This window comes from Pholis gunnellus (genome assembly GCF_910591455.1).
Source record: "Pholis gunnellus genome assembly, chromosome: 4".
Classification (NCBI taxonomy): Eukaryota; Metazoa; Chordata; class Actinopteri; order Perciformes; family Pholidae; genus Pholis; species Pholis gunnellus.
In genome coordinates this window covers 11,511,426-11,536,779 of record NC_136530.1, presented here as the reverse complement: position 1 = coordinate 11,536,779, position 25,354 = coordinate 11,511,426, and the positions used below count along the sequence as shown (strand labels likewise).

At 44.7% G+C, this 25,354-nt stretch overlaps 2 protein-coding genes across 3 annotated transcripts in view; one reads left to right on the top strand and one right to left on the bottom strand.

The window, feature by feature from the left end:
* Positions 1-1,252: 1,252 nt before the first annotated feature.
* pfn2b (profilin 2b) lies at positions 1,253-8,299 on the top strand. Of its 2 annotated transcripts, none has more exons than XM_079157242.1 (3): positions 1,253-1,605; positions 3,978-4,170; positions 6,105-6,449. In XM_079157242.1, the coding sequence occupies exons 1-3, from the start codon at positions 1,477-1,479 to the stop codon at positions 6,200-6,202; spliced, it is 420 nt and encodes a 139-aa protein (XP_079013368.1). In that variant the 5' UTR covers positions 1,253-1,476; the 3' UTR covers positions 6,203-6,449. The 2 variants fall into 2 exon arrangements, with proteins under 2 accessions (XP_079013368.1, XP_079013367.1); XM_079157241.1 differs by lacking the exon at positions 6,105-6,449 and adding an exon at positions 6,477-8,299 and having other exon boundaries at positions 1,260-1,605.
* Positions 8,300-8,816: 517 nt separating this feature from the next.
* Positions 8,817-25,354, bottom strand: part of rnf13 (ring finger protein 13) — a 33,155-nt gene continuing 16,617 nt past the window's right edge. The window contains exons 5-10 of the mRNA XM_079157982.1: positions 17,372-17,459; positions 16,134-16,224; positions 15,387-15,492; positions 14,906-14,999; positions 10,399-10,479; positions 8,817-10,315 (exon numbers count right to left, since the gene is read on the bottom strand). Coding sequence (XP_079014108.1) covers positions 9,945-10,315; positions 10,399-10,479; positions 14,906-14,999; positions 15,387-15,492; positions 16,134-16,224; positions 17,372-17,459 — 831 coding nt within the window. The 3' untranslated portion in view covers positions 8,817-9,944. The remainder of the gene's footprint in view (positions 10,316-10,398; positions 10,480-14,905; positions 15,000-15,386; positions 15,493-16,133; positions 16,225-17,371; positions 17,460-25,354) is intronic.

Here is a 25,354-nt window from a genome sequence, read left to right as displayed (position 1 = left end):
TCAGTTCAAATCTGCAGGGTTTACAGTCTGTCTGTGTGTTCTACTACTTTCACAGTTAGTGCGCACAGATGAGAGGGGAAAGGGTAGGATTGTTTATTTAAAGGTTTTATTGTTTTATGTTTCAGCACTTGTTTGATGTCTCAGTGTAGTTACTGTATGTGATGTGCTGGTTTCGGTTTTGTTCTTTTTATGTGAGCTCACCAAAGCAAAAACTATGCTGAAAGGGTGATAAAATATAGAATTTTTAATAAGGTTAACAACTAACAGTGTGAACAACACCAAATATATTTTCGGAAAAAGAAGTTGCACCCAAAAGGGCCCTATCCCACAAGTATTCATCAAGTCAGTGATACTTGGTGTAATACACACAAGGATTTTACATTAGGAAGATGTGTCCCAGACTAGAATGATGGAAAACTCACAAAGAAAATGGTGAACGGAACCAGCAACAACATCCCTGCTGCTCATACGCTTAAAATGTAAACGTACACACATATATGGAAATACAGTTTCACTCTCTAACACAGCGCTAAGGATGGCAGCCTCGGAGAGTCTCCCACATAAGGACTCTTCTTTAAGGAATATTAAATACTATCTATCCTTTCCAAAATGTAAGTGAGTTACAGCACAATATCTCCCATTGTCCGGAGATATTTAAGCCATGTTTATTGAAGATCCAAAACGGCTCATCGGCATAGTGAGTTTGCTACTCAATGTTTTAACCTGTGATGAACTAGTGGCCTTATGAGGGTGTTTTCCTGTCTTTCAGTGCTTGATGAGTGACCAAAATGACTGCAGAATTGCTGATTGTGTCCATCAAGTTTGCCCAGCTGATTAAAGTGGTGTAGCTATTACATGAATCTCAAATAAAGAGCTGGATGAAACCACATTGTGATAAATGACCAGTGGCTTCAGTGATCATCATAGGTAAAAACTATTGTGTAATGTGTATTAAAATGTATATACTGTACCTTGTAAATCTCAGAGATTTACATCAGCCTGAAACTATCACACAATTCTGATGTGGATACTTAAATCTGTGTAAATGTGTATTTTGACTGGTTCAACCTCTAAAAAAAAAATAGTATTAGTCATAAAACAATAACAACAATGGAAAGCTGTAACAAGTATGTCATGTAGTGGAGAAAAAAATAGTCCGTTTAGCTTTTTGCCACGATATATTCATCCGCCGCGCAGTATATTAACACGATGTAGGGCGAACAACGACCTAAGCGGAGTGATTTATTGGAGACTACACCCAAGCGCCTGGACGATTGCAGCGGCTTTTTCTTCGTTGCCTAGACCAGAAGAAAGCCGAGACGTGACGGAGTCGGGGGGGGGTTCTGCTTGCTGGAGGCCCGTTAAACCGCTGATAAATACAGCTTTCATCACCGCTTCTTCGTCGCTCAAGAGACGTTTGTGACCTAACTCGAACCCTACGTATTTTTTTTGCATCTTTGAACTAATCTCACAAACATGTCCTGGCAAAGCTACGTGGACAACCTGCTGGCTGATGGCAACTGCCAGGACGCGGCCATTGTTGGGTACACGGACGCCAAATACGTCTGGGCATCGAACGCCGGCGGTACCTTTGCCAATATGACGGTTAGTATGCTATGTGTGTCAGTATCTGTGGTGACACGGGAAGGGAAAAAGTACATTTTTCATGCCGGTGCGTTTGTCTGCATAGCCGGGCCTTGTTGAATGGGGATAAGACGAGTGGTGTGTGTGGTACACATGGTATCCGTTGGTCACAATCCAGCTTCATTAGCAAGTATGCACCGTTGCCTTTCAACCAGTCTTTGTAGTAGTGTTAACATTTCCGGCAAATTAACCACACTCTGTGGTCTCAATGTTAATATTATTTTGTTTTTAGAAATCACCAGCCGGAAATGACTGACGCCAGTGCCGCGAACTCAAGCTAATGGGGCTAGCTAACGTTAGCTTAAACTAGCCCTGTGTGCTTGTGATGCCGGTCCGATAAGATGAGCGTCGGACAAAGCAAACCTTTTTTTGTATCTCGACCAGTGCCTAATAAATTAGGATATTGTGATTTATAGTAACGTTTAACTTAAACATGCAACATCACCTACCAATGGTATTGCTAAACATTGGTTGTCAAACTACAGCTCGCGGTTATTAGCTAAAATCAGGCCGGTCATCCCCGTTGGAAAATCGTGATCGGCTAACGCTAGTAGCGCAACGTTAGCGGTGCTCACGTGCGTTCTTCACGCGCTGGCGTGCTCGGTCTTTCTCGTTTTCGCCCATTCTCACTGCCGCTACCGCCCCTTATTTTCCAAGATGGCGGACACTCTCCCCATTCATTTTGTTCATTTTTGTCACGGTTAACATGTGTAGCAGTGGTCCACGTTTGAACAGTGCATATTTAAACTGCTGCACGTAAACCCGATAACACTGCAGCATTTAACGTTATGTGAAGCTAACTCTGCTAAACAATAGTCTCCGGTGCGTCCATGGGCCTCCATTTTGTCTATTAAATAAATGATTAGTCAATAATTCGAGTATTTGTGTGTAGGTGAATACACAATGAGTCATTGGGTCAATCCAAAAAAACGTGTCGTAATTTTTAGCCAGAGCCTGCTGACCAGCTTGCTACCAGTGTTAGCCACCCTCCTCTCCAGCCCCGCGACATTTGTTAAACAAAGCCGGCCATAGGAATGCGAAAAGTAAAATGAAAAAAAGTGCAAGTTTTCGGGAACATGGCAGTGGACCTCTAAAGGCGGTAAATGTAATTAAATCGGCTGACCGGGCCCATACATGCCGCTAGCCGCCATGCTAACGCTATGTGAGCTAACGTTAGTAGAAATCCTTGGAGTTTCTCGTGTTTTCCTGAAGGAGTTCCTGTGTGCCATGACTGTGCACTTCTGGTGTTACAGGGCGACGCCTTTTGTTCTGGAGATCGGTTCATAGAATAAACCTTAAAAACATTACAATGCGGTCAAATACATTTTTTTGCAGAAGTAAGCAGTAGCGGTCTCAAAAATATAATAAAAGTAGACATACATTTTTGTATCAGATTTTTCAGCATTGTGTTTTTGGCACCTGGAATGGGCCTCTGAGATTTCAAGATTTGCCAGCTCTCCTATATTGAAGTCAGCTGTGTCTTTAAACGGACTGGACATCCTTTCTCAGTAGTTACACTACTCTATTCTACTGTTATCACTATTCCTGACCAACTTGGCATGTTAGGGGGAATAACAGTATTAAATGACGTCCCCTTTTCTTGGAAAAATAGTAAAGTAGACTTGAAGGTCTTTTTTTGTTTTCGTAGATAAGTGTTTTGTACATCTTGATTAAGGATTTAATCATTTAGATTTATGTTTCTAATTGGTGGCTCTCCTATACTCCTAGTCCTTGTGATGTTCTGGTGTAAATGTATGTGCTTCATACATTTAGCTGCTGCACTAGAAACGGGTCCAGCATTAGCACGTGCTTTAATTCCTAGAGTACCACAATTGCATGTCGTTGGTACAAGGAGGGAAAGGTTAAATTACATTTGACTTAATATTCATTCTGCTAGGATGTATGACTTCAAGGAAATCCTCAGATTGTAATCTGAAATGTAACCTCATTCAGGCCACACAATGCTCTTTTTCTGAATTTGAATCCAACATGTATACTTACATGCATATCTTTTCACAAGTGCATGGTTTATGATACATTTTTTGTTGTTGGGTTGTGCGAGTTAATGGGTAACTTCACTAAATTGTAGCCCTAGTATTCAAATGCCTAAAACAAACATGAATAACAGAGAAACAATGAGCTAAGAGGCAGAATAATGAGCTGTTTATTTGTATAGCACTTAATTCATCTCAAAAGGCTTCACAGTGCCCGCACTTTATGCAATAATTGAGAATTATGTTGGGAGTATGACGGCCACAAAAAAGAACTGTTTGCATTAATCATTTATAGAGTTGTACTTGACTTCTTGATTCTTGTGTGTGTCCCCCCTTCAGCCTGAAGAAATTGACGTGTTAACAGGAAAGGACCGCATGGGATTCTTCACCAGTGGGATAACCTTAGGCAATAAGAAGTGCTCCGTAATCAGAGACAGCATCCAAACTGACAGCGACTGGACAATGGACATCCGGACAAAGAGTCAAGGAGGAGAGCCAACATACAACATTTCTCTAGGCAAAGCCTCCAAAGGTGAGCGCCACGTTCAGTGTTGGTCACAGTTTAGTAGTGCTGCAGTGACAGCGTAGCCTGCTTTGACATAGTGCCGTTAGTTTAACTACAGTTATAAACTTATGTCGTCCGTGCATGTGTGATAGGTCTTGAATGCGCCTTTCCTCAATATAAGACACCGGTGTTGAATGTATGTAACTCACAGGATGTTACCATTGGATGTCATTTTATTACGATAGAAAACTGCATCTCCGCTAAGTGTAATCTGTAATAATACTTTAGAGGTAAGGGGCAGATTCATATCAGAAGGGTGATGGTAAAATGAAGTTCCTTTTTAAAAGTATCATTGTCCACCATGCTAATAGTTGAGCTAATTATAGCGGCAATGCAGTGTAATATAATTTTTATGATGCATGTTGTGTTAGCATAAGGAAGACGAGACATCTAACAGATGAACTAATAACAATCCTAAATAATTGATAACACGTTTGTCACATGTTCCCCTCTTTGGTATCTCTTGTATATAAGTTCTCTAGAAAGATTTAATTTTTCCGGGCTCCTTATTAATTGAATAAATGATATTCGTCCAGATTTTCACTAAACTATCACAGGATAGATGCCGACATAGTTCTTTTACAACAGAAAGCGTTGTTCTTGTTCAATGTTCTGTCAAAATGGACATTTTGGAGGCGACCACGCTTTACTTAAGCAACAATCAATACCTCAATTTCTTTATGGTACAAAGAAGTCGAGTGAAGTCTCCTTTTAGGGGTTTGCCTGAGAGTTGTGAGTTTTCATATTTCCTGTATGGGCCCCGATGCCCTATCCCCCCTGCTACTAAAACGTAAAGGTGAGACTTCAGCTGGTTCCTATTCTCCACACACTGGGCCAGGACTATCTCAAGTGCATGCATCTTCCTCTCTCCTGGTTAACACACTCTCTACCCTCAAGTTATGAATCTTCCCCTGCTCACCTGCTTCAACTCTATTCCTGGTGAAAGGCTTATTCAGGCTCTTCGGGGCTCGTACGTGTATTGAGGAGAGGTACCACGAGCATGCTGCTGTGTCTGCATGATTGTTAGTATCCAGTAGGACCTTCACTTTCCTAGTCTTTGCTGCTGGCATTGTGTGTGTTGATTACAAATGAAACGAAGGCTAGTCTCAAGTGGAGTGCAATAAACTCAAAGTACAGACCGGGAGATGAACAATAAGCTACTTAAATATGTCACACACCCAACAAAACCTGGTTGCTTGTCTATCTAAAGTGGGCAAGAAGCTGATTTGGCAAACATTTGGATGAGTAAATTTACCTCCTGACAGGTGTGCAAACTTTGGCTGGGACTTGCTGTCGTAGATATGTAGGAGTAATGGCAATCGATATATTGTCCAGCTCTAGTGTACATTTTATATTTACTTTAAGGAAAGAATACAATAAAGCACTCAATGTTGGAGTCAGCCATTTTCAAAAAAGTAATGGAACTCAATCTGACTATATAAACATGACTGTGAAGCTGTAGCACAACTCAGTCAATACACTGACCCTTACCGTGAGGCCAGTGCACAATGATGTGGAAAATGAGCTCCCTTCTAATCGATAGTTCGTGACGTATCAAACATTGCTTTCACTCTAAAGGAACACTTAAACCACAGCTCTGAGCCTCTGCGCAGCCCAAGTGTAGCGACTGAAACAGCTTTGCATGCATCCTTTACATGTGTGCTCCCGCTGTACTCGTCCTCTCTCCCTAATTGTAATGTCTTGTTTCACCAGCAGCACTGATCTGAAACTGAATGTTTAGTCTCGATTGTGCCTTCAGCCCAAAGCTCCACTATGGTTTCTGTGCATCGTGCTGCTCTGTAGCCGTGTTGTCCGCCTGCTGCTTCTGGCTCTTTTCTCTTTTCACTTGTGTGTGATCTGTGCACCTTCTCTAAATGTCCCTTCTGTCTCTTTTCTTTCAGTCTTGGTCTTGGTAATGGGCAAAGAAGGGGTCCATGGAGGCGGATTGAATAAGAAGGCATACTCGATGGCAAAATACTTGAGGGATTCAGGGTTCTAGTTTAGTTTTCACGTAGCTTATGAGGCGTAGTTGAGGGAGAGGAAAAAAACAAAACTTTAAAAACAACAAAACTAATTACTATCGCGCGCCCACGTTTCACCCAAAACGGAGCATTTCTAACAAAGCGAAGGTTTAGGCTCCGTTCTCAACCATGTAGCCACACATTTAGCAGGGTGGCGATAAAAAAACAAAACAAAGTATATTCTTTTCCAGTCCTGCTATTTCCATGTCTGTTCATTTATTATGTTTGTTTTTTTCCTTGTGTGTACTCCAGCATTGGTTGTTGTCATGGGGAAGGAAGGTGTCCATGGAGGGAAGCTCAACAAGAAAGCATATGATATGGCTGATTACCTGAGGAAGTCCGGATACTAAAGCAGCCTGTACCCAGCCACCTAACAGCTCACCCTTACCACCCTGTTGCATTTCACACTACTCCAGTCCTAGTTGGTAGCTTAATTTTTTTTTCTTCTTTTTTCTGCCTTTTCTCCTCCCCATTGTTCCCCCATATTGTGTTCCCCTCTTCCTGTCCCCTCAGCACACCTGTGCTGTGTCCTCTTAAGCACTATAAGTTGATCCATAGCAAAGAAGAGCATGTTGCTAACAGGATGTCATGAAGAATCTGTACAGCTAAGAAAGATCTGGCAAAACACTCGAGACAATAAAAGCTTTACTGTCAATTTGAAGTAGATATTTTTTCTTCTTTTTTCTCTGTCATGGTGCCCATTACTTGATCTCTCCCAAACCCGACCGTACACACTCCTCCCCGAGCAGCCGACAACTTAAGCACTTGAGCGGTAACCAAGCTCGTCATGTCTTCCTGTTTAATTTCCACCATCGTGTGGAAGGGGAGACTGCGAATGTCGGTCCACTGTCCCCCCCCCCCCCCCCCCCCCCCCCCCCCCCCCCCCCTAGACACTCCCTCCTGCCAAAAAAAGTTTAGTCCCGCCCCTTTCCCCGTTTCCCCATCCTGTTTATTACAAACCTTTGCAGGAGACTCGTCTTCACATCAACCATCATCCTTTCAGACCCACTGCTCGGTCCTAAATGCATTTTATGAAAGGGCGTGTGTGTGTAGGGGGCGGGGTGGAGGGGGTTGGTGGTGGTGCTTATATCGGCTCAGTTGACGATCATGAGCCGGAGCATTGGTTTCGCCGAAATGCTGGTAGCCTCTGCTCCCCAACCACACGAGAACCCCATGGACATTCCACAGGAACCATGGCTCAGGCACTTAATACCGTTTGGTTTGCCAGCTCCTGTAATATATTCTTTTTTTGAAAGGCTGCCATTTTTGGACAGTATATTTCCCAGCATATAACCATCTGGAGCGTGTCCAGTCAGAATTTCTTTATTTTTATTTTTTTTGTAGGACCAAGTGTAGTCTCTTAATCATGTAAAGGATGACTGCTAACTTTTACCTGATGAAGGAACCGTTACGAGATGGTAACACTAAAACATGAAGCTACAGGGGAGGTGAGGGTGGGAATATATGAAGAAAATTCTCATTGTTCTTTTTTTTTTTCTTTTTTTTTGTGTCTTGTTAAGAAAACAAACGACTGCATTTGTACAAACCCATGCTGTGTTGACAACTACAAAACTGTGGAATAAATTGCCTTTTACTCTCTAGTCAGCTGAGCTCTGGGGTATCACACGGTCTGTCAGCGTTCAGCACTGCTAACTGTAAAACCTTTCAAACGTAGAAACGACACTCAGTGGGAGATGGGATTGGTTGGAACAAAGACTCTTCTGGTTGTCTTGTTGAAGCTTAACTGCAGAACCTGTGTATCCTTGTGCCATAATAGAGATCTGTTGCTGTCCTAAGATGGATCTTGTCCACTAAAGAATCCTTTCATTGGCACTTTTTTAGCTTCAGCTCCAATGTTTAGGCCTTGTGAGATATGTGTACTCACTACAAAAAAAGTTTCAAGTCCTGTTTATGTTAATTTCCTTTTTCTTCACCACTTTTTTTCTTTCTATTTAATGCATCTGATTTCATATGCATAAAACCAAGAAATGCCATAAATTGATTTATCACCTTGTTTACAGACAGATCAAATAAATTTATTCCAACCAGATAACAGTTTGCTGTCTTTTATTGTCCTACAGGTTTGTTCTCTTTTTATATTCCTTGCATTGTAATGAGATGATGCTTAGCTTAGCACAAAGACTGAAAACGGGGCGCCTGCTTGGCTGACTGTCTGGAAGGTCAAAGTGAGTTTAGGCCTCGTCAAATTAAGACCAAATGTTAGTCTAGACTTTTGAGCTGCATCAGTAACCGGACAATGAGTCTCAGAAAACACAAACCGGACGGGCCTCTTTGTTCTGAGTTATTGTACAGATCTACATCGAGTTTCAAAATTCTGACAATCTCACCCGTAGGTCAACTCTTGAGCTTGTCTGTAGTTCTGATATCAGATGGTTTGAAACTCAATGGCTATGACGCCATCTTGAGTTTCCAGTGTTTAACGGAGGAATCTGACATCTGACGTGTAGAGGTGCAGTTTCCACCTGCCAGACTTCAGTCAGGCTGAATGCATCAGATAATCTGCTCATTACTGAACATGGTTTATTTAACACTGCAGCTGTACATTGTGACAAATCTACAGACACTGGGAAGTAGTAGGACGAACGTCTGACTGTTTGCTATATTACAATATATTTTCTCAGTCATGAAAAGTTTCCTTGTCGAGTCATTTTCCTTTTATTGAAGTAAATTTGTATTGAACAGACGTACATGAGCAGGAAAACACTGACGAGACAAAAATACATGAACTGAAGGCAACAGGTTTCATGAACAAACAAAAAACAAAAAAACAGATCAAGCCATGTTAGGACAAAGATACTATAAACTGCATTAAAATGCGATATGGTCAGTTAAATGTGTATTACAAGGCCTATCCACAAATAACTGCGTGAGTTAAATGGAGTGGTTGGTCTGAAGTTCGCCACAGGCAGCGTGGACATACTTTCCACTCGAGTGTCTCTCCACATCTTAAGCAGAATGTGACGTCACACAAGCAGAGCACATTCTGCTTCATCTGTGGCTTCAGCTCCTCTTAGTGTGACTCACTGTAACAGATAAACCGTGGCACAGAGTGCTGGCTCCTTCATTCACGACGCTAGAAATAAATTGGCAAAAACCATATTGCTGTGGCTTTAAATCTTTCTAAACTTGCTGAATGTTTAATTGTTTTACAAAAAGGATGCTGCATAGCGCGTTCAAAGAGTGCCGGTGGAGCAGGAACACGTATGTACAATAATGAAACTTTCCCCGGTCGTCTGAAACATGTGGGATAGGAGATAATCAAAGCCGTAACGTATTGTGATTTATACTTTTTATATACACTTTATAACTGAAGAAGCGTGATCGTGTGTGTCTGGGACTTTCCCGCTCATTTGTGCAAATCATCTTTTATATGACTAAGTACAGTATAAAAGTCTACTGTACATCAGTGTCCGTCAGATCTACGACATGCTCACTGACTCGCTGTCACACAGTTGGAAATCAGCCCTTTATCCGAAATCATGTAAAAAACAAAACAAAAAAAAACGTAAGATTTGTAACTGAACTTATAGGGCGGATAAATTACAATGTCTTGTAAGCAGTGACAGAAAAGATGAAACTGTTTCGTGACCCCCCCCCCCCCAACAAAAGTCTCTGCAGGCGGAGAGGTTTGGGAGGGGCAGGGGGGGGGGGGGTTGGGGGTGGTGTGCGGGGTTCCGGCGACCAATCGGGTCGGCCGGATCAAGCTCGGGGCGGGTCGTGCTCGAGGCCCTCGGAGCACGGCTGCTGCATCTGCACCACCACGGTCTCCACCGTCACCTCCTCCTCGCTGTCGCTGCTGTCCAGCTCGTCGTCCTCGTAGTCGGAGGACTCCTGGTCGGGCTCCGAGCGCGACGCCCCCGACATGGTGCCGAAGGAGTGGGCGCTGGTGGAGGCCAGGGAGCGCAGCAGGGGGGTGCTCTCCGACACCTCCTCGTTCTCGTCGGGGCCGCTCTCGCCCTCCTCGGAGTCAGAGTCCGAGTCGCCCTGCGAGGGGACCACCTTCTGCTTGCACACCGGACACGTCTTCTTGGTTTTGGTCAGCCAGGGGTCCACACACTTACTGTGGTACGCTGAGGAACAACAATAGAAAAGGTTATTCCCATTCTGAATAATGAGTCAATAAGTCAACATTTTGACGAGTGGTGAGACTCACCGTGAGAACATGGCAGCACTCGGAGTTTGTCCCCTTCTTCATATTCGTCCAGGCAGATGGCGCACACATCATAGTTGTCCCCTGTGTCAAACAAGACGAGACACATTCATCTCCTTCATTCTTTTCAGCAATTCCTAGTACATATATACTAGTTTATTCAAGCATTGAAGCGGTATAATGTAAGGTGTGGCCATCCTATGAGTGTGAACTAAATAGTTAGTTAGGGAACCTAGGTTTGGGAAATAGGGTGCGAGTGTGGGACCTCCCCACTGCTTCATGAGTCTTTCATTTCCTTAAATTCTCTAAACGGAGTCACTTCCCCACATACAGGACGTCCCCGACACCGCTACGATGCACAGCGCCGCATCTCTGGACGTTGCAGGAGGTGCAGCGTCTCTTCTTCTTCTTCTTTTTTTTTTTTTGGGAGCACTAAAAGCTCAGGAATTTATCAACACACTCCCTTCGACATTCCTCAGCGTTCTTCTCATTTTCCTTCCCTTCCCTCTTGCCTGCCCGGGCTGTGGGTCCGTGAGTGTTTACGTAAGCTCTAAATGAGCATGTTTTCCCCGACTCGGCTCTCCGTGTTCGTGCCAGGGCTGCATGTGACCGTATAAGGATGGAGTCATATCGACCGGCCCTCCTCCTCCTCCTCCTCCCCCTCTTCCCTCTGAGCGTCAGCAACTTCAACTCATGGCAGTGTTTTCAACTACCGCTCCCTCTTCACACTTTTAGCTCCGTTTCCTCCTCTCCCAAACGTCACCCTCGCTATCACCACCGATCTTTTTTTATTACCCGAGACTTCTCTAAGCAAGCCTCCATCTTTTTCCCTCTCTTTCTCACCCTCCCGGGCCAGTGGGGGGGGGGGGGGGGGGAATGTTTGTGCAGGCTTGGATCCAGTGTACACTCAGGAAATGCTGAGCTATTCTGAGTGAAGCAGAGAGAAAAGGTTCAGTGGCTTTCTGAACTCAGAACTTTTTTTTTTTTTTTTTTTTTTTTTTTACAACTTGTGTCTCCTGTACTTTGGTCCATTACAGTAAGGTAATAATAACAACATGGTCTGGGTTAACTGGCCCCAGGACTGTGTCGAGTGAGAGCCACGCAGCGCTCTGCAGCAGAACATAACTCACAGTCGTCCCTCCTCACTGAACACATCACACGCTTCAGTAATGTCATCCCTGTGACCCGCACACGCGAGTCTCACAGGTACAGTACGTGTGTCCAGAGCAGTGCGAGCTTTGAGAGAGAATAGAGCAAATGTTAAAGACGTGTATAAATACATGCTCAGCAGCAGCGGGAAAGAACGGCTCAATAAAAACATTTCTACCAAAGTGTTTAAACGGTGATCAATGAAAGTCTGTGTGTGGGGTTTTTTCTCTATTTTGAGTCAGCTATGAAGTTGGGGCGGTAAAACATATTTTTCAAGGCCCAATCGAAAACTTCTAGATCACGTTTTTGGCAAATGTGGACACTTTTCAGATGCTGGGAATCCCTTACGTGTACGTTTTTGGGGCCAGTAGCGCATCTTTAAAAAAAAAAAAGGACTCTCGCCTCTCCTCCCCGCTAACTTTCATCAATCAGAGGAAACCACACCGTCCCACTGAGCTTCGGATGAATTGGAAGAGAGGGTGACAGAATTTAAAAAAAAGAAAAAAAAAAGGCTTCTGCACAGTTCGTCGCTGGTTGAGCCCACCGGACGAAGGCAACTGGCACTGAGGCCAGTGAACTGAGAGACAGAGAGAGCTCCTCTGTACTGACATCAACATGCCTCACACACACACACACAGACACACACAGACAGACGGCTGAGACACTGCAGCTGCTCTGTTCACTGTGTGTGTGTGTGTGTGCGCGCTCAGCTCCTGGTTTGGAAGAAGAAAGCGGCGGAGGGGAGGGATCAGACTGGAGTTCAGGGGTCAGAGGGAGAGTCCAGCCTCTCGGTCTAATGAAAGGTCTAAAACAACCCCCCTCGTTTTCCTCAGCCAGTTTGAGGTTCACTGTGTGTGTGTGTGTGTGTGTGTGTGTGTGTGTGTGTGTGTGTGTGTGTGTGTGTGTGTGTGTTCACAATTTCTGGCTTTAACGGCTGCTAGACGCCGGTTGTTGGCGAAACTCGCCACCCAGAGGGGCCAAAAATCACCGTCAGGCCTCAGCCTAAGTGGGGATGACGCAAGGCTCTGCAATAAAAGCAGCGCGTACGTCAAGTTAATGGCGGCGCGCCGCTGTGCGCCGACAGCTGTGGCAGCTGGTGTTACATAATCCTGAACATTTAGGCGGATCTCACGTCGCATGCTGCTGCTCAGACCGGTATTGTGCGCGAATTACACGCGTACCATGGTTTCATTAAAGGCATTGTGCACCATCCATAAAGACTGCCTTTGTGTGAGCCACTATTCATTTCAGCCTGTGAACTCTATTTCCATACATGGAGGGCTGACAGTATCACCACCTCTGGCCCAAATCTGCACAACAACTGTGGAGGTAAATAGCAATGGTGGAACTTGAATACATTCTCAACAGCAGTAGCAATAAAGATTGTAAAAAAAACAAAAAAAACAGCTCAATAAGAGCATGACTGACAAAGTGTTTGCCTCTGAAACAAACCAATGGAATCCGAATATTAGATTGTAAAAAGTGGTCTCCCTTTTAGGCTGCTTACTGGTTTCTGATGGGAAGTTGTGACGCAGGGATTTGGGTTTAACAGCTGCGGAGAAGTTGTCCGTTACCTGCCCGAAAACTCACATTTGGAGACGGACGAGCTCGGGTGGAGATGAGGAGGAACCAGCGAGCTTCAATACAACTCTGAGCAAAGAGATACTTCCCATAGAGCGCTGCAGGGATCGTTGCAGGCATCGCACTGGTTCCCTCGACAAGAAGGTGGACTAGTCAGCGGGAGGATGTTTTGTAGTCTCATCTAGCCGCAACATTCAAATGTCTTAAGCTTGTGTTAACGACAGACATGATTTCAGGCATCCAACTAAAAACACGTTCAAAAAAAGGGAACAAGGAGAGCAACAAATGCTGCCTCATTTCCAGGTTTTAGCCTTCGCATCTTTTAAATGAAGCAGTGTAGTGAAAAGTGAAATAACCTATTGAGACCACAACGTCATCGTCTTTCTATTTCAAGAGACAAGTGGCCACTATAGGAACTGCAGCTTCAGACATTCGCACAATGGCTTCAACATGTCAAGTTGCTTTGAAAGGCCCACCGACATCACCGTGTTCCTGTTCACTGTCGTACTCCAGGAGACCTGGAAACAGACTTTGATGTTTATGACGGTCTTTTAATAAAGACATTTTCAATAATGGCAGACTTGTAACACCCACAGAGCAGGCTCCTATGACACCCTCCCTGCAGACGCCCTCATGCTCTCTGATCGTGAGTCAGCTAGTGAGCCTTTAGAAAAAAAAAGCAATACTTCTTTTATCAGCGGTCCGCCTCTGACCTGGCGTAAAACACTGTGACAATAAACCGCATTGGAACGCGGTTTCACAATGCTCTCAGGCCCTCCCCACGCTCAAAACCAGGACGCCCCGGCTCTTTGCCAAGCTAGCCTTTTGCTCCAGAGTGCCGGGCTTAAAAAGGTGCTTAGGTAGAGATTTGGTGTCCCCTTCCTGTGTCGCCTCTGACTCAGCTGACAGGAGTGCGGACGCCGCCCCTGGAGGCCCTTTCCTGGACATCCTAACTCCCTGTAGCGGTGCCTGGTGGAAACCCTGAGTCAGAGTGGGCACAATAAAAAAAAAAAAAAAACCCACAGAGAGCCTGACGTGACGAGAACAGCTATATGAGCAACACATGCTGCTTTTAGCTGGTCGGTCACACGTGCATCAGTTTTGTCTGCCAAGGCCGGGGGGGGGGGGGGGGGGGGGGCTACTTATCATGCACCAGCCGTTGTCTCCAAAGCTCCTCGGTGTTCCCCAGCACAGCTGATTGAAGCCAGGAGTTTTCCAGTTTGCAAAAAAAAAAAAAAAAAAAACTCTGAATACACAAAACGTACTTGACCGTAGCACAAAGTGGATTTGCATTGCAAAACAATGCTAAAGCCTCTGTGTCACGCAAAGATCTAGTGTTGACTTCCTCCACCTTACCGTCCTCACAAACCAGCAGCACAACCTGTACATCCGCTCCACACGTCTGAGATAAAAAAAACTAAAACACACTTCACTTCATAAACCCCCGTCATGCCTCTGGCATGAGGCTACATTCCAGACCGTCAAGTCACGTGTCCAGTCACAACAGAGAGGAGCTCTAATCTGCCACGGAGGGCTTTGTGGAAAAATCAAGTCCATATTAATCCGATTAGCTCCGGGGAGGAACGATGCGTCGTAATGCATCGATGACATCGCTCCTCTTGGGCTTAACCACGTGACAAAGAGCGGCACGGTACGGGAGGCTGTAGCATCTCGACAGACTCTACGGGTCATAGTTCAGGGTGAGTGTGCACTGTAAATGACCTAGAGATTGAGACGATGCAGTCACAGGTACTTGAGGTGTCTGAGATGGCCGCCATACCTTTCTTGTACTTGTGGATGGGAAGCTTCTTGAGCTGATCTTTACGCAGGCGGCTCCTCCGAGCCCGGTGTCGGTCCTGGACAAACTTGGTGATCTAGGAATGGCGGAAGAAAGAAAGTCGGAATGCTTTTCAGATCAGTACCATTAACAAACACACACACACACACACACACACACACACACACACACACACACACACACACACACACACACACACACACACACACACACACACACACACACACACACACACACACACACACACACACACACACACACACACACACACACACACACACACTTGTCTTTCTTGTCCAGGTGCTGAGTCCAAAAAACTGTAACTGTGATTTCTGTCACATTAGGAAAAGTGTGATGTTTTTGAGCTCGATGCCAGTCGGGTACCTGACGAAGGGCCAATCTCAAAAACTCAAAATGTTGTACAGAAGAATGTACTTTGCGTTAAAACAAAGAATCTACCTACCATGAAAACAACGATGAGGATGAGGCAGATTCCCACGATGATGAGGAAGGGGATCAGGTAGTATTCCAGCGGCAGGCTGAAGTCTGGCATGAGGACCACGTGTCCCCTAGGACAACAAGCAGAGCCACGGTCAGGTGTTGACCGGCAACACAGACACTGAGCGAAGGCCCCCCCACAGACGCTGTGTGGAGGTTTCATGACGGCCATTGCATTGTTAAACAAACTGCGGCGTGAGCGGTCACGCACGGGGGCCCTCGATCAACGTCGTGACATTTCACACGATGAGTTACTGGGGGGACTACTTCTTCTCGCAGAAGCTGCCTCTACAGCAGACATATCACTGCACGGCCAACTCGGTCCACACTGACAGAACGCTGCCAAGACCATGTTTGGTGTTCATTCCTCTGCAGAAGTCTTGGGAATAACCCTCAGTGTTTGGATGGTATCTGACAAGCACCACACACACATACACACACACACAAGCACACAGCTGATTTAAATCTTGAATGCTGTGACTCTCCTCCTCTGACAGGCTGAGACTTTTCATTACCACATCAGCAGCAGCGACAACGACTCATCACAAGACAAATCCTCCGCCTCGCTCCATTACAAGTCCACGCTGCAGGCATTACTCTCCAACAATATGAGATTCAACTGGTCCGGGAAGACGCTGGGCACAGAACAGACCTGCTTCTATTTATAGATTTATTGATGATGGGGAAAGATGAGATTTGTGTTGAGACTTACCCTTTGTCGTACGCGAAGTCTTCTTTCAGAGAGTTGGCGGTTTGCTCGCTCACAAACACCGAGGGGATATCTATCTGCTTCATAATATCCACTAAAAAGGGAAAAATAAAACATTTAATACATATTATGACTGTATATCAATGCCTAAATCCTCTGAACGATCTTGAAACATGCTGTTGAGGCCGGTGTTCAAAATCAAAGTCCTGTTAGAAATACTTTTTATTTGAAGCACACTGAGAAACCTATTTATGTCAGGATTTGACAAAAAAAAAAACGTAACTTGAGGAACACTTACTTCCTTTCTCTGGAGCTTTAACTACTATTAAACAGTCTTCATCAACTGATGGAGTTTGCTTAAAGTTCTTCAACGCATGATGAAGCTCGTGAGATACGGCTGCAATGGTTAGTCAATAATCATTTTGGTTGATCGCCACAGAATCATTTAGTCATTATTTAGCAAAAAAAAATACCCCAAAACTCTCTGGTTCCAGCTTCTCAAATCTTGTTTCATTGAAAATAACATGCGTTTCTGACTGTTGGTCAGTCAAAAACAAGCGATGGCTGATGATGGGCAAATGTCATTTGCAGATTCATTGATAACAAAAAAAAAGAATCACTAGTTGCATCGCTGGATTGAACGCTCCAGAAAGTTATTAACTGGTCTGTGAGTTGAGATTTCTTTTGTCAAACTATTCCCAGTCAAAAATGTTTGCCAATCATGAATTTCTGCTTTGTCTGTTTGTAAAGCTCATGTGCTTCCAACCTAACTACTAATGCCGCTTATGTCCCACCTGGTGGGAGCAGTAACACACTTGAGCCTGTTTGACCGTCAGACTTCGGGTTGGCGCATACAGACGCCTTCAGTGAGAAACATCAGCTTGTGACATCTACTCAGCTAGAGAAACACTTAATCAGGACGAGAAGCCTCCTGGGTAGTTTACGACTGTGCTGCGACCCCCCTTGAGTGAGAATATATGCGATACCTAAATGAGAGACAAACCCCCCCCGGACACAACATGGATTCATGGGGCAGGGCATCGTATACATCTTGAGACTTGAAATAAACTTCTCACCATAAAACTGCCCGACCTTTCTCCTCAGGCTCGGGGTTTAAGAGAAAAACAAAGCACATCCTCTGTCAACAGGGGCACGTAACCAGGCGGCAATGCACGATGCTAAATGCTTAAGTGCTACAGAGGAGGGGGAAAAAAAAAAGGGAAGAGGTTGTGGCTACTTACGATCATTGGATCCCATGCTGATTAAGTCATCAGAGGCCACATTGTGAACAATGGCGGCCTTGTATCCGGCTTTCTGAGCATTGAGGACCTGCGAGGAGACAAAAAAAACATGTGCACTCCCGATTATCAAATGGATCCTCTTTTGGCGCAAACACCTGGTGGTTATTAGTCGGCTAGCCTCCTAGCTGCTCCTAGCTGAGGATGCGATACATTGAGATGCGCAGAGAATCGTTGACAGGTGGATCGTAACAGAATGGTTTCATAGCTCTAATAGAAACCAGCTGTGGTTAGGAGGGAGCGCTCCCTCTTATTCTGCTTCGAGGCTTTTAGCGATGGTTCAAATGCACCAGTCATCGTCCAATCTAAAAAAAAAAAGGTACGATCCATTCTCTAACATCGGCTTTACAAATGTACCACTTCCAGTTTGAGGATGCTCTCTAGTGCCTATATGACCCCAAAAGACAGCAGAGACCACGGTTAATAGGAGCTCTGTGGCTTCACAGTAGCATTCGACAACATGTTTACGGCCCGTTTTCCCCAGAAAGTGTTTTGCAGGAGACACGGTGTTTGCATTTCACGCCCCCGACAGCTCGCTCCTCCACGATCAACAGACTGCTCATCGAAGCTGGCCGAGCTGTAATTGAAGATCCAAAACAGGAAGTGTTCGGTTACAGGACGGAAGCAGCGGTCCAAAGAAAGCTGCTCGCCCACCGAGGAGAGGCAGAGCGGGCTAAAGGTCAGACGAGAAGGTACGGCAGATGCAGAAATACAGCACACTGATTTTGCGCAATTAGAAAACACCTCACATTTCTGACTTTATCTCGGCCGCCTCTTCTTGCTATTAATGTGCCACGCTTCATTTCATATAGGTTGTATATATATTATATATATATATATATATTTCATAGAGGTCACAGGTTTTGATCCCGACAAACAGCATTGTGCCCTGAAGCAAAGCACCCGAGGCCAGACCTGCTCACTCGTGACGAGCTCCGACTATCTGCTCAGAATAATTTCAGGCAAAACTTGTTATCCACATGCAAACCAAAGAGCGAGCTCAATGGCAACGCACACACGACAAAAACACAACAAGCCTGAAAGCTGTTCAACTTACAGACTGATTGACAGGTCTTCTTCTACAAGCATATCAAAAACACACAACTACTAACTCACAAATGTCTGCAAACAAAATCATTATCTCATCAACATTTTAAATACTACAATTCAGTTATATATATATATATATATATATATATATATATATATATATATATATATATATTACAATCCTGTTGCATCTAGATAAATTCAGTTAGCAGCCTTCTTATGATAAATACTGGCTAAGACAGTAATCACTCCTCCAGTTTAACAAAAAGTGTAGTCATGTGTATATCTGTGTGTGTGTGTGTGTGTGTGTGTGTTAAACTGTTGCATAAACATGCCACCATGTCTACACTCTCATTAATCATAGATGTGTCCTCTGTAGAAGTTAAGCCTCTCACCGCCGCATTAAAACAGATGCTACAGCTTTCAGTGTAACCTGTTCACTGTGTGTGTGTGTGTGTGTGTGTGTGTGTGTGTGTGTGTGTGTGTGTGTGTGTGCACAGCTGTCATCCTCGAAACAGAATTTTTTTTTTTTATATCTGTCAACACCTATATATTAAAATTCTCAAAATTGGTCAGGACAAACATTGTCAGTGGTGTTTTTTTTTTCTCTCGACAAGGAGCTCAGAAACAACTGAATGTTACATAACGCGATGGCTTGCAAAATCAACTCAGCAAGAACGTTTGCGTTGTAAATGTGATTGTGATTACATAACTGTAATGAGACGCAAGTTGCACCAGAAAAAAACAGTCAAAATGTATCTTATTCAGTGTATGCGTGGCAGCTTTAATGACCGTAGTACTAGGATTTTAGGTATTCAAAGCAAATAAACTGAAATCTAAGTTTTAAAAAAACGAAAAGTCAGGTGACCAAAAACTCTGAGATCCTGTTAAATCTTCCATGTCAGTCGGCAGACTATTTTCACAAAAAAATCCTTTAAAAAAATAACACAGCGGGTTGTGCTCTCAGACACTCAAAAGGGGTTCAAACAGGGATCTTTCCAGCAGCAGAGGCCAGAGGGCCATGTGTGCTGCGTCGTGGATGCAGGGGAAACTGATGGAATGAGGCTCTTCCATCTGCGGAGCTGTTTTTGTGGCTCTGACACAGTAGAGAGCCCACAGTATCCTGTATCACCATTGTTGAGGCTGATCACTCACAACAGATGTGGTGGAGGAAATAGGATGTGACGATATAACACTGGAATAAATCATTATGTGTTCTTACAAAGACAGAGACAGACTTTGGATTATATTTCAAGATTTTTTGATAATCAGACTCAACTGCAACATAATTCAGTCTCACATTGGGTTCATGTTGGTCACTAAATTGGCTCCTATTTTAGTAGTTTCCTGACGTTCTTCTGTCCCCGTTTTTCTGGCTCTTTACAGGACGATGACCTTGCAACCCATTCTTAAAACCACCTAGAAAAGCTCCGACTGACATGTTTGTTCCTCCGACCAGGGAAACCTCTGGGATGAGCACAACACAAGTCCTCTTTGAATCGCTGGAAGAGAAGCGGACAGTGTTTCAGATGTCTATAATAAGACTACAAGACCAAATGAAATGACATGAATATGAAACATCAGATCTGGGCTCCTCACAATCAAAAGAGACTTTTTAGATTCGGTTGCCATTTCCATAAAATGTAGTAAATTATTGCTGAAAAAGAAGTGAGAAAGGCAGCCTGAGGTATTGTTGACACACACACACACACACTAAAAAATAAACACTAAAACACTAAACAGTACAGATTAATAGTGTTTAAAAAGTAAAAAGAATCTATGACTATCTTCCTTTTAAACCACTGCTACCTGAAGCCACAGAGGAACTGTGGATGTTAATTATTACTCAGAGCACGTGCGACCCTCCTGTGGTAAATTAACACCTGACCCAAAACCAGAGAGAGAGAGAGAGAGAGACCATGGTGTGAGGCAGAGACCAAGTAAAGATAATCAGAAGAGCATGGGTCACGATATGAAAGTCGTTTGCTCCGTTAAATAATAGAACGAGGTCCCTCACACTGACCTGAGCGACCAGTGGGTGTGTGAGCCCTGCAGCTCGGCCAGGCCTCACTATACCAGCATTGTACTCTGTTGTGAAGCAAGGAAATCCATTTAGACCTGTGAGGGGTGAACCGTGTGTGTGTGTGTGTGTGTGTGTGTGTGTGTGTCGTGGCCTGCGTGGATGCTTATACAGAACAGCACTGTCTTTTGTCCGCTCCCTGTCACTGTAATTTTATGCACAGGCATACATGAAGCAGCGTGTATGGCAGCCGCAGCATTGTGCTCCCATGTGTTGTCTTGTGAGGGCGTATTGTGAAGGAGGTATCAATGGCTACTGTGTGCGTCTCGAGGCAGGCTGTCTGGATACGTGACACAAACACACCGCCGGCTCTGGATGTATGTGTGTGTGTGTGTGTATGTGTGTGTGTGTGTGTGTGTGTGTGTGTTTCTTTTAAGAAAGGAAGGTGAAAGGAGGGGGAGGGGATTTCTGTCTGTGGTCGTAATGCTGTGTTCACACTACGAGCGACAAGAGCAACAACGCCGAGTCATCGTCGACGTGTCGCTCAAGCGCTCGTCGGCGTAGCTGTGTCGTTAAATAGCACTGGGACCTAGCTAAAGGGCAATAATCAGTTCATTCAAGGAAAAGGGTGCAGACGATACTAATAACAGGGGGGGGGGGGGGCAACATGACCTTAATATCATGATATTATATCCAGCTGTGATTGTAAAACTCATCTCAGCCAGATGTTTAACTGATCGCTTTCATCTTCTTTCCTCTCACATTCCGACCCGACGGTGACTGATGGAGCTTGAACTTCTCACAACTTGTAATTTCGCGATGTGTCGCTCTGATTAGTTTCCACAAGGCAAATGTAAAAATGCAACTCTTAATCAATCATCGTCACCCGAACTGAGTCAAATGGATCCTGAGACTCATCGTCTTGTGGTCAGTGTTATTAGATGGCTGCGTATCAGCCCGTGAGGCCTTTGTTGTGTGATGAAGGAGACATGAAATACGATCCACGAAGTCAAATTAGAGTAACGGATGAATCCGTTAAAAGTGTCATCAGGTCGACGACACGACACAATGGTTTGTAATTCTCACGCCGAGATTTGGCAACTCTAGAAAATAATGACGGCGGCAATTATTTTGATCTTTCGTCAAAACGACTTGCAAAGTCAACAGTTCAAATATGGCGTGCAGATTTAAATAGGTTGGTTCTGAATGCAGTTTTTGAAGGAGCAGGAAGTTAATGGAAACACCACTGTATTAACCTGAATGTGGTACGTGCATGCAGTGTCATTTGCAACACGGTACGCCTCAACGTGTTAAGTCTGCCAGTTTGTTAGAATCAAATCACGCAAATAAGAAACTACTGTTAACAACTGACACAAGCCAAATGGTTGCCAGCTGTGGCTAATTTGAGAACCAGTACATTTCTCCTGTAACCAAACAGGTCGAGCTTTACTTCCTAAGATCTACTTCGCGGGAACAACGCTGAAATGTAGGCTGTACGTTCTGACAGAAGACAAGAAGTTCTGCTCCCCTGCTGCAGGTTTTCACAGTAAATGTGAAAAAAAAAAGCCATTTAGGCTGAAGGTTGTCTAGATGCCAGTGTGTGGTCTGCGGCCTGTCTGCCTGGGATCTGCAGAGGAATTCAACCTCTGCTGCTGGTTCACCCTAGTGTTAACATGGGCAAAGATAAGGACATTCAATGCATTCCTGAGACGGAGGAGAGGGAGAGGCATACAAAAAAGGAGAGGGAGAAAGGGAACATAAGACTATATAAGAATGCAAAGTGTGTGGCTATAAACACACTAACAGAAGCTAACGTCGAGAAAGCCTCACCGCCTCATCTGCCATCTGCAGACAATCGTGCTGAGCTGTAGCGCAAATATCCCAAGTCAATTTAACGGCCTTCATCAAACCACTTAATTGCCATTATCCCTGTGGGACCACACACACATCCTGCTGTTCTCCCTCTGCACACACCCAACGCAATTATGATGGTGTTGTGGGGGGAAGACGAAATATCTCAATAAAAATTGTAATAAGAAAGTTGACTAATCAGCATCTGGCTTCTCAGTACTTGTTTGTTGACGTGTTTGACGTAGCTGCTGCCCTGTGCAGCTACAGTGGAAATACACTGGGGTGGGGGGCTGAGTGCCTTTCTCAAGGGCATCTCGACATCTCGTCGTCATGTGACGGCATTACTTGGCTCCGGAAACCTCCAGCTTCCAAACGGCAAACATTATGTCTCCTTTTCTGTCGCATCGGGCCTTGGACTCAAAACAAACAGGAACGCATAATGACCATCTGATGCTAGTTTTCTCACTTTGGCACCCTGTGGTGTTTGGACTTGGCCTGCAGCACACACACACACATACACACAGTAGGTTTTATTCATGATGTCGAGCCATTATGGATTTTTAAAAGGCAGTGTGGACTCTTATTTAATTGGCTGTTGTTTTTGGAACCCTGAGAATGAAGTTGACAAGCTCCAGAAGCTTTTTGTCAGGGGGTTAAAAGCAGTTTTACATAGAGTAAAAAACCCCAATAGGCACACAATGAATACGATTGTGGTATAATGTTTATGGATAATGATGCAATTAATACTGCGTCATTACTAAACTATCTAAAATACCTGGAAATGTCATGTCATGGTGTTTTTGTGGTGGTATTTTAAAGCAGTTGGTTGTTAATGATCTTATATTTTCAATTGTTTTGCCGTTGCTTGTGTTATTGGCCTCAAAGAGGCGGGGCAACTTCCCAATAAAACGCTTTGGAAAACTATTTTTACCCACTTTTCTGCTGAAGTTCCGTTTGTCCATACGAACCTGCTGAACTCTGACTGTGCATTAAGTACACTGAGGCCTTACAGAGTCTACGGAGCCGTCGGCGAGAAGGTTTGCAGCTGTTCGGAGGCCAACTGTGTCTTTGTGTCGAGCAGCTTCCTGTGAACGCGTGGGACGGAATGAATGTGAAGGAAGGTGTCGCTGAGAAAAACAAACAAAACAATCAACTGGGAAACCGTGTGTGTGTGTGTGTGTGTGTGTGTGTGTGTGTGTGTGTGTGTGTGTGTGTGTGTGTGTGTGTGTGTGTGTGTGTGTGTGGGGGGGGGGGGGGGGGGGGGTGAGACCCGATTCATGTTGGTCACAGCTGGCTGGAGCGGCCTCACTCACTGGTGCTGGACTTCACCGTTTGGATCCCAAAAAGAGTTGTTGGATGAGTAAATTCTGTTCATTATAAAAACATGTCACTCACAAGACGAGATAAATCTACCAAAAGATATGATTAAAAATGGCCGCCTATGAGGGTAAATATGGCGGCACACATATCTGCTTTTCCACTCCTACACTAGCATCTGGAAAAACTGGTGTGCTGATAGCATCACTAATTATTGCTGCATCACCACTGTGTGTGTGTGTGTGTGTCCGAGTGTGTGTGTGTGTGTGTCAATAACGACTGCATCCTCACTGTGTGCATCTCCGGCCAAATTACTCTTCTTCTCTGCCTCTCCTCCTTTTCCACCACAGACATCTTTTCATCCACAAATCTCCCTCTTTCTCTCCTTCTTCCTCTCCTTTCCTCTCTCACCAGCCCACTGGGGGTCTTTCCTCCTTCACCTGTTTTCTTATGCGTTGTTCTTTCCCTCTCCTGCCCCGTGGAGCTCAGGCAGTAGAAATGACCTGCATGGAGCCTCTCTGGTCTACATTTGCATAGAGCAGACTTGACCGACGCTTTGTGTAAATGAGTGTGAGCAGCACAGCACACCTTTCTCACGCATTATAGCCGATGTTATGAGTTTTAAGTAAATTATCATATGTCGACTTTCAATTACTTCTCTTAATTAGTCTGTGAAGCATTCACATTTGTTCTCAGGGCATTATTATTATTATGTTGCTGCTCTTTTTGACCGCTGCTGGTCGGCTCCTCCACGGCTCCAATGTTAACCCCCCCATTCAACCTCTTCCTTCCTCTCCACCTGAAACCGTCATGTTTTTCTTTCTTCTTCTCCTCTCCAGACTCGTCCGGAAGTCAATTTTATGTATACAGCCCCAAAATACACCTCCTGAGCCTCCAGGGGAGAACATTACAATACAAAAGAAACGCTTGATTTGCATTAAAAGAAAGGCTGTTTTTAAGTACACCTCCATTGGCTCAAATTTCCCTAAACTGTATCAGATGCAGCTCGGCTCTGCTCCTCTGCGGTTTGCACAGCGGCTCCCAATCAGGTCCTCATTTCCTCCTCCCTTAACTTTCTCCCTCTCGCTCTGTCTCCAATGCTCCCCCTATCTTCTCATTCATCCTCGTGTCTCCTCACGTTCCTCTCCTCTCCCCCACCTTGTTCTCTCTTCCTGCTCACAACCTTTCCCCTCCCACCCTTTTGCCTCCTCTTGCCACCCTTCCTCTTTTATTTCTCCTCCCCTCTTTTCCTCTCCTTTCAGTTCCCCTCCCTCTCAAAACTCCCCGTCTTTCTCTTCCTCCTCCCTCCCTACCTCCTCTCTAAATTGAACCAGCTACTTCTCTCCTCATTACCCTTGTTATATCCCCCCCCCCCCCAGCTTCCAACTTCTCCTCAATTCTGCCCGGCCCCCTTCTCCGATATTTTCTCCCGCCTTTACTCCCTCCCTTCCCCACTTTCTCATCCATGCCGCCCTCCCCCTTTCCTCTCCTTAGTGTTTGAGAGGAATGCTGCGCAGAGCAGAGCAGGGTTTCAGTTTCAAGGTCCAGACGGCTGATTAGATAACGAGTTCAATAAAACTGCAAACTGCAGGCAGAGGCCATGACTACTGATAACACCGCACAGCGCAATCTTGCAACTGTGTGAGGGAGACGGCATTTGCTCTACATGTGTTGCGTATAAAGATAAC

Excerpts from the sequence above, each read along its gene's own strand:
- pfn2b (XM_079157241.1), top strand. The coding sequence starts at position 1,477 with ATGTCCTGGCAAAGCTACGTGGACAACCTGCTGGCTGATGGCAACTGC. Across the intron at positions 1,606-3,977 it reads GTACCTTTGCCAATATGACG|CCTGAAGAAATTGACGTGTT; the intron begins GTTAGTATGCTA and ends TCCCCCCTTCAG. Across the intron at positions 4,171-6,476 it reads TCTAGGCAAAGCCTCCAAAG|CATTGGTTGTTGTCATGGGG; the intron begins GTGAGCGCCACG and ends TGTGTACTCCAG.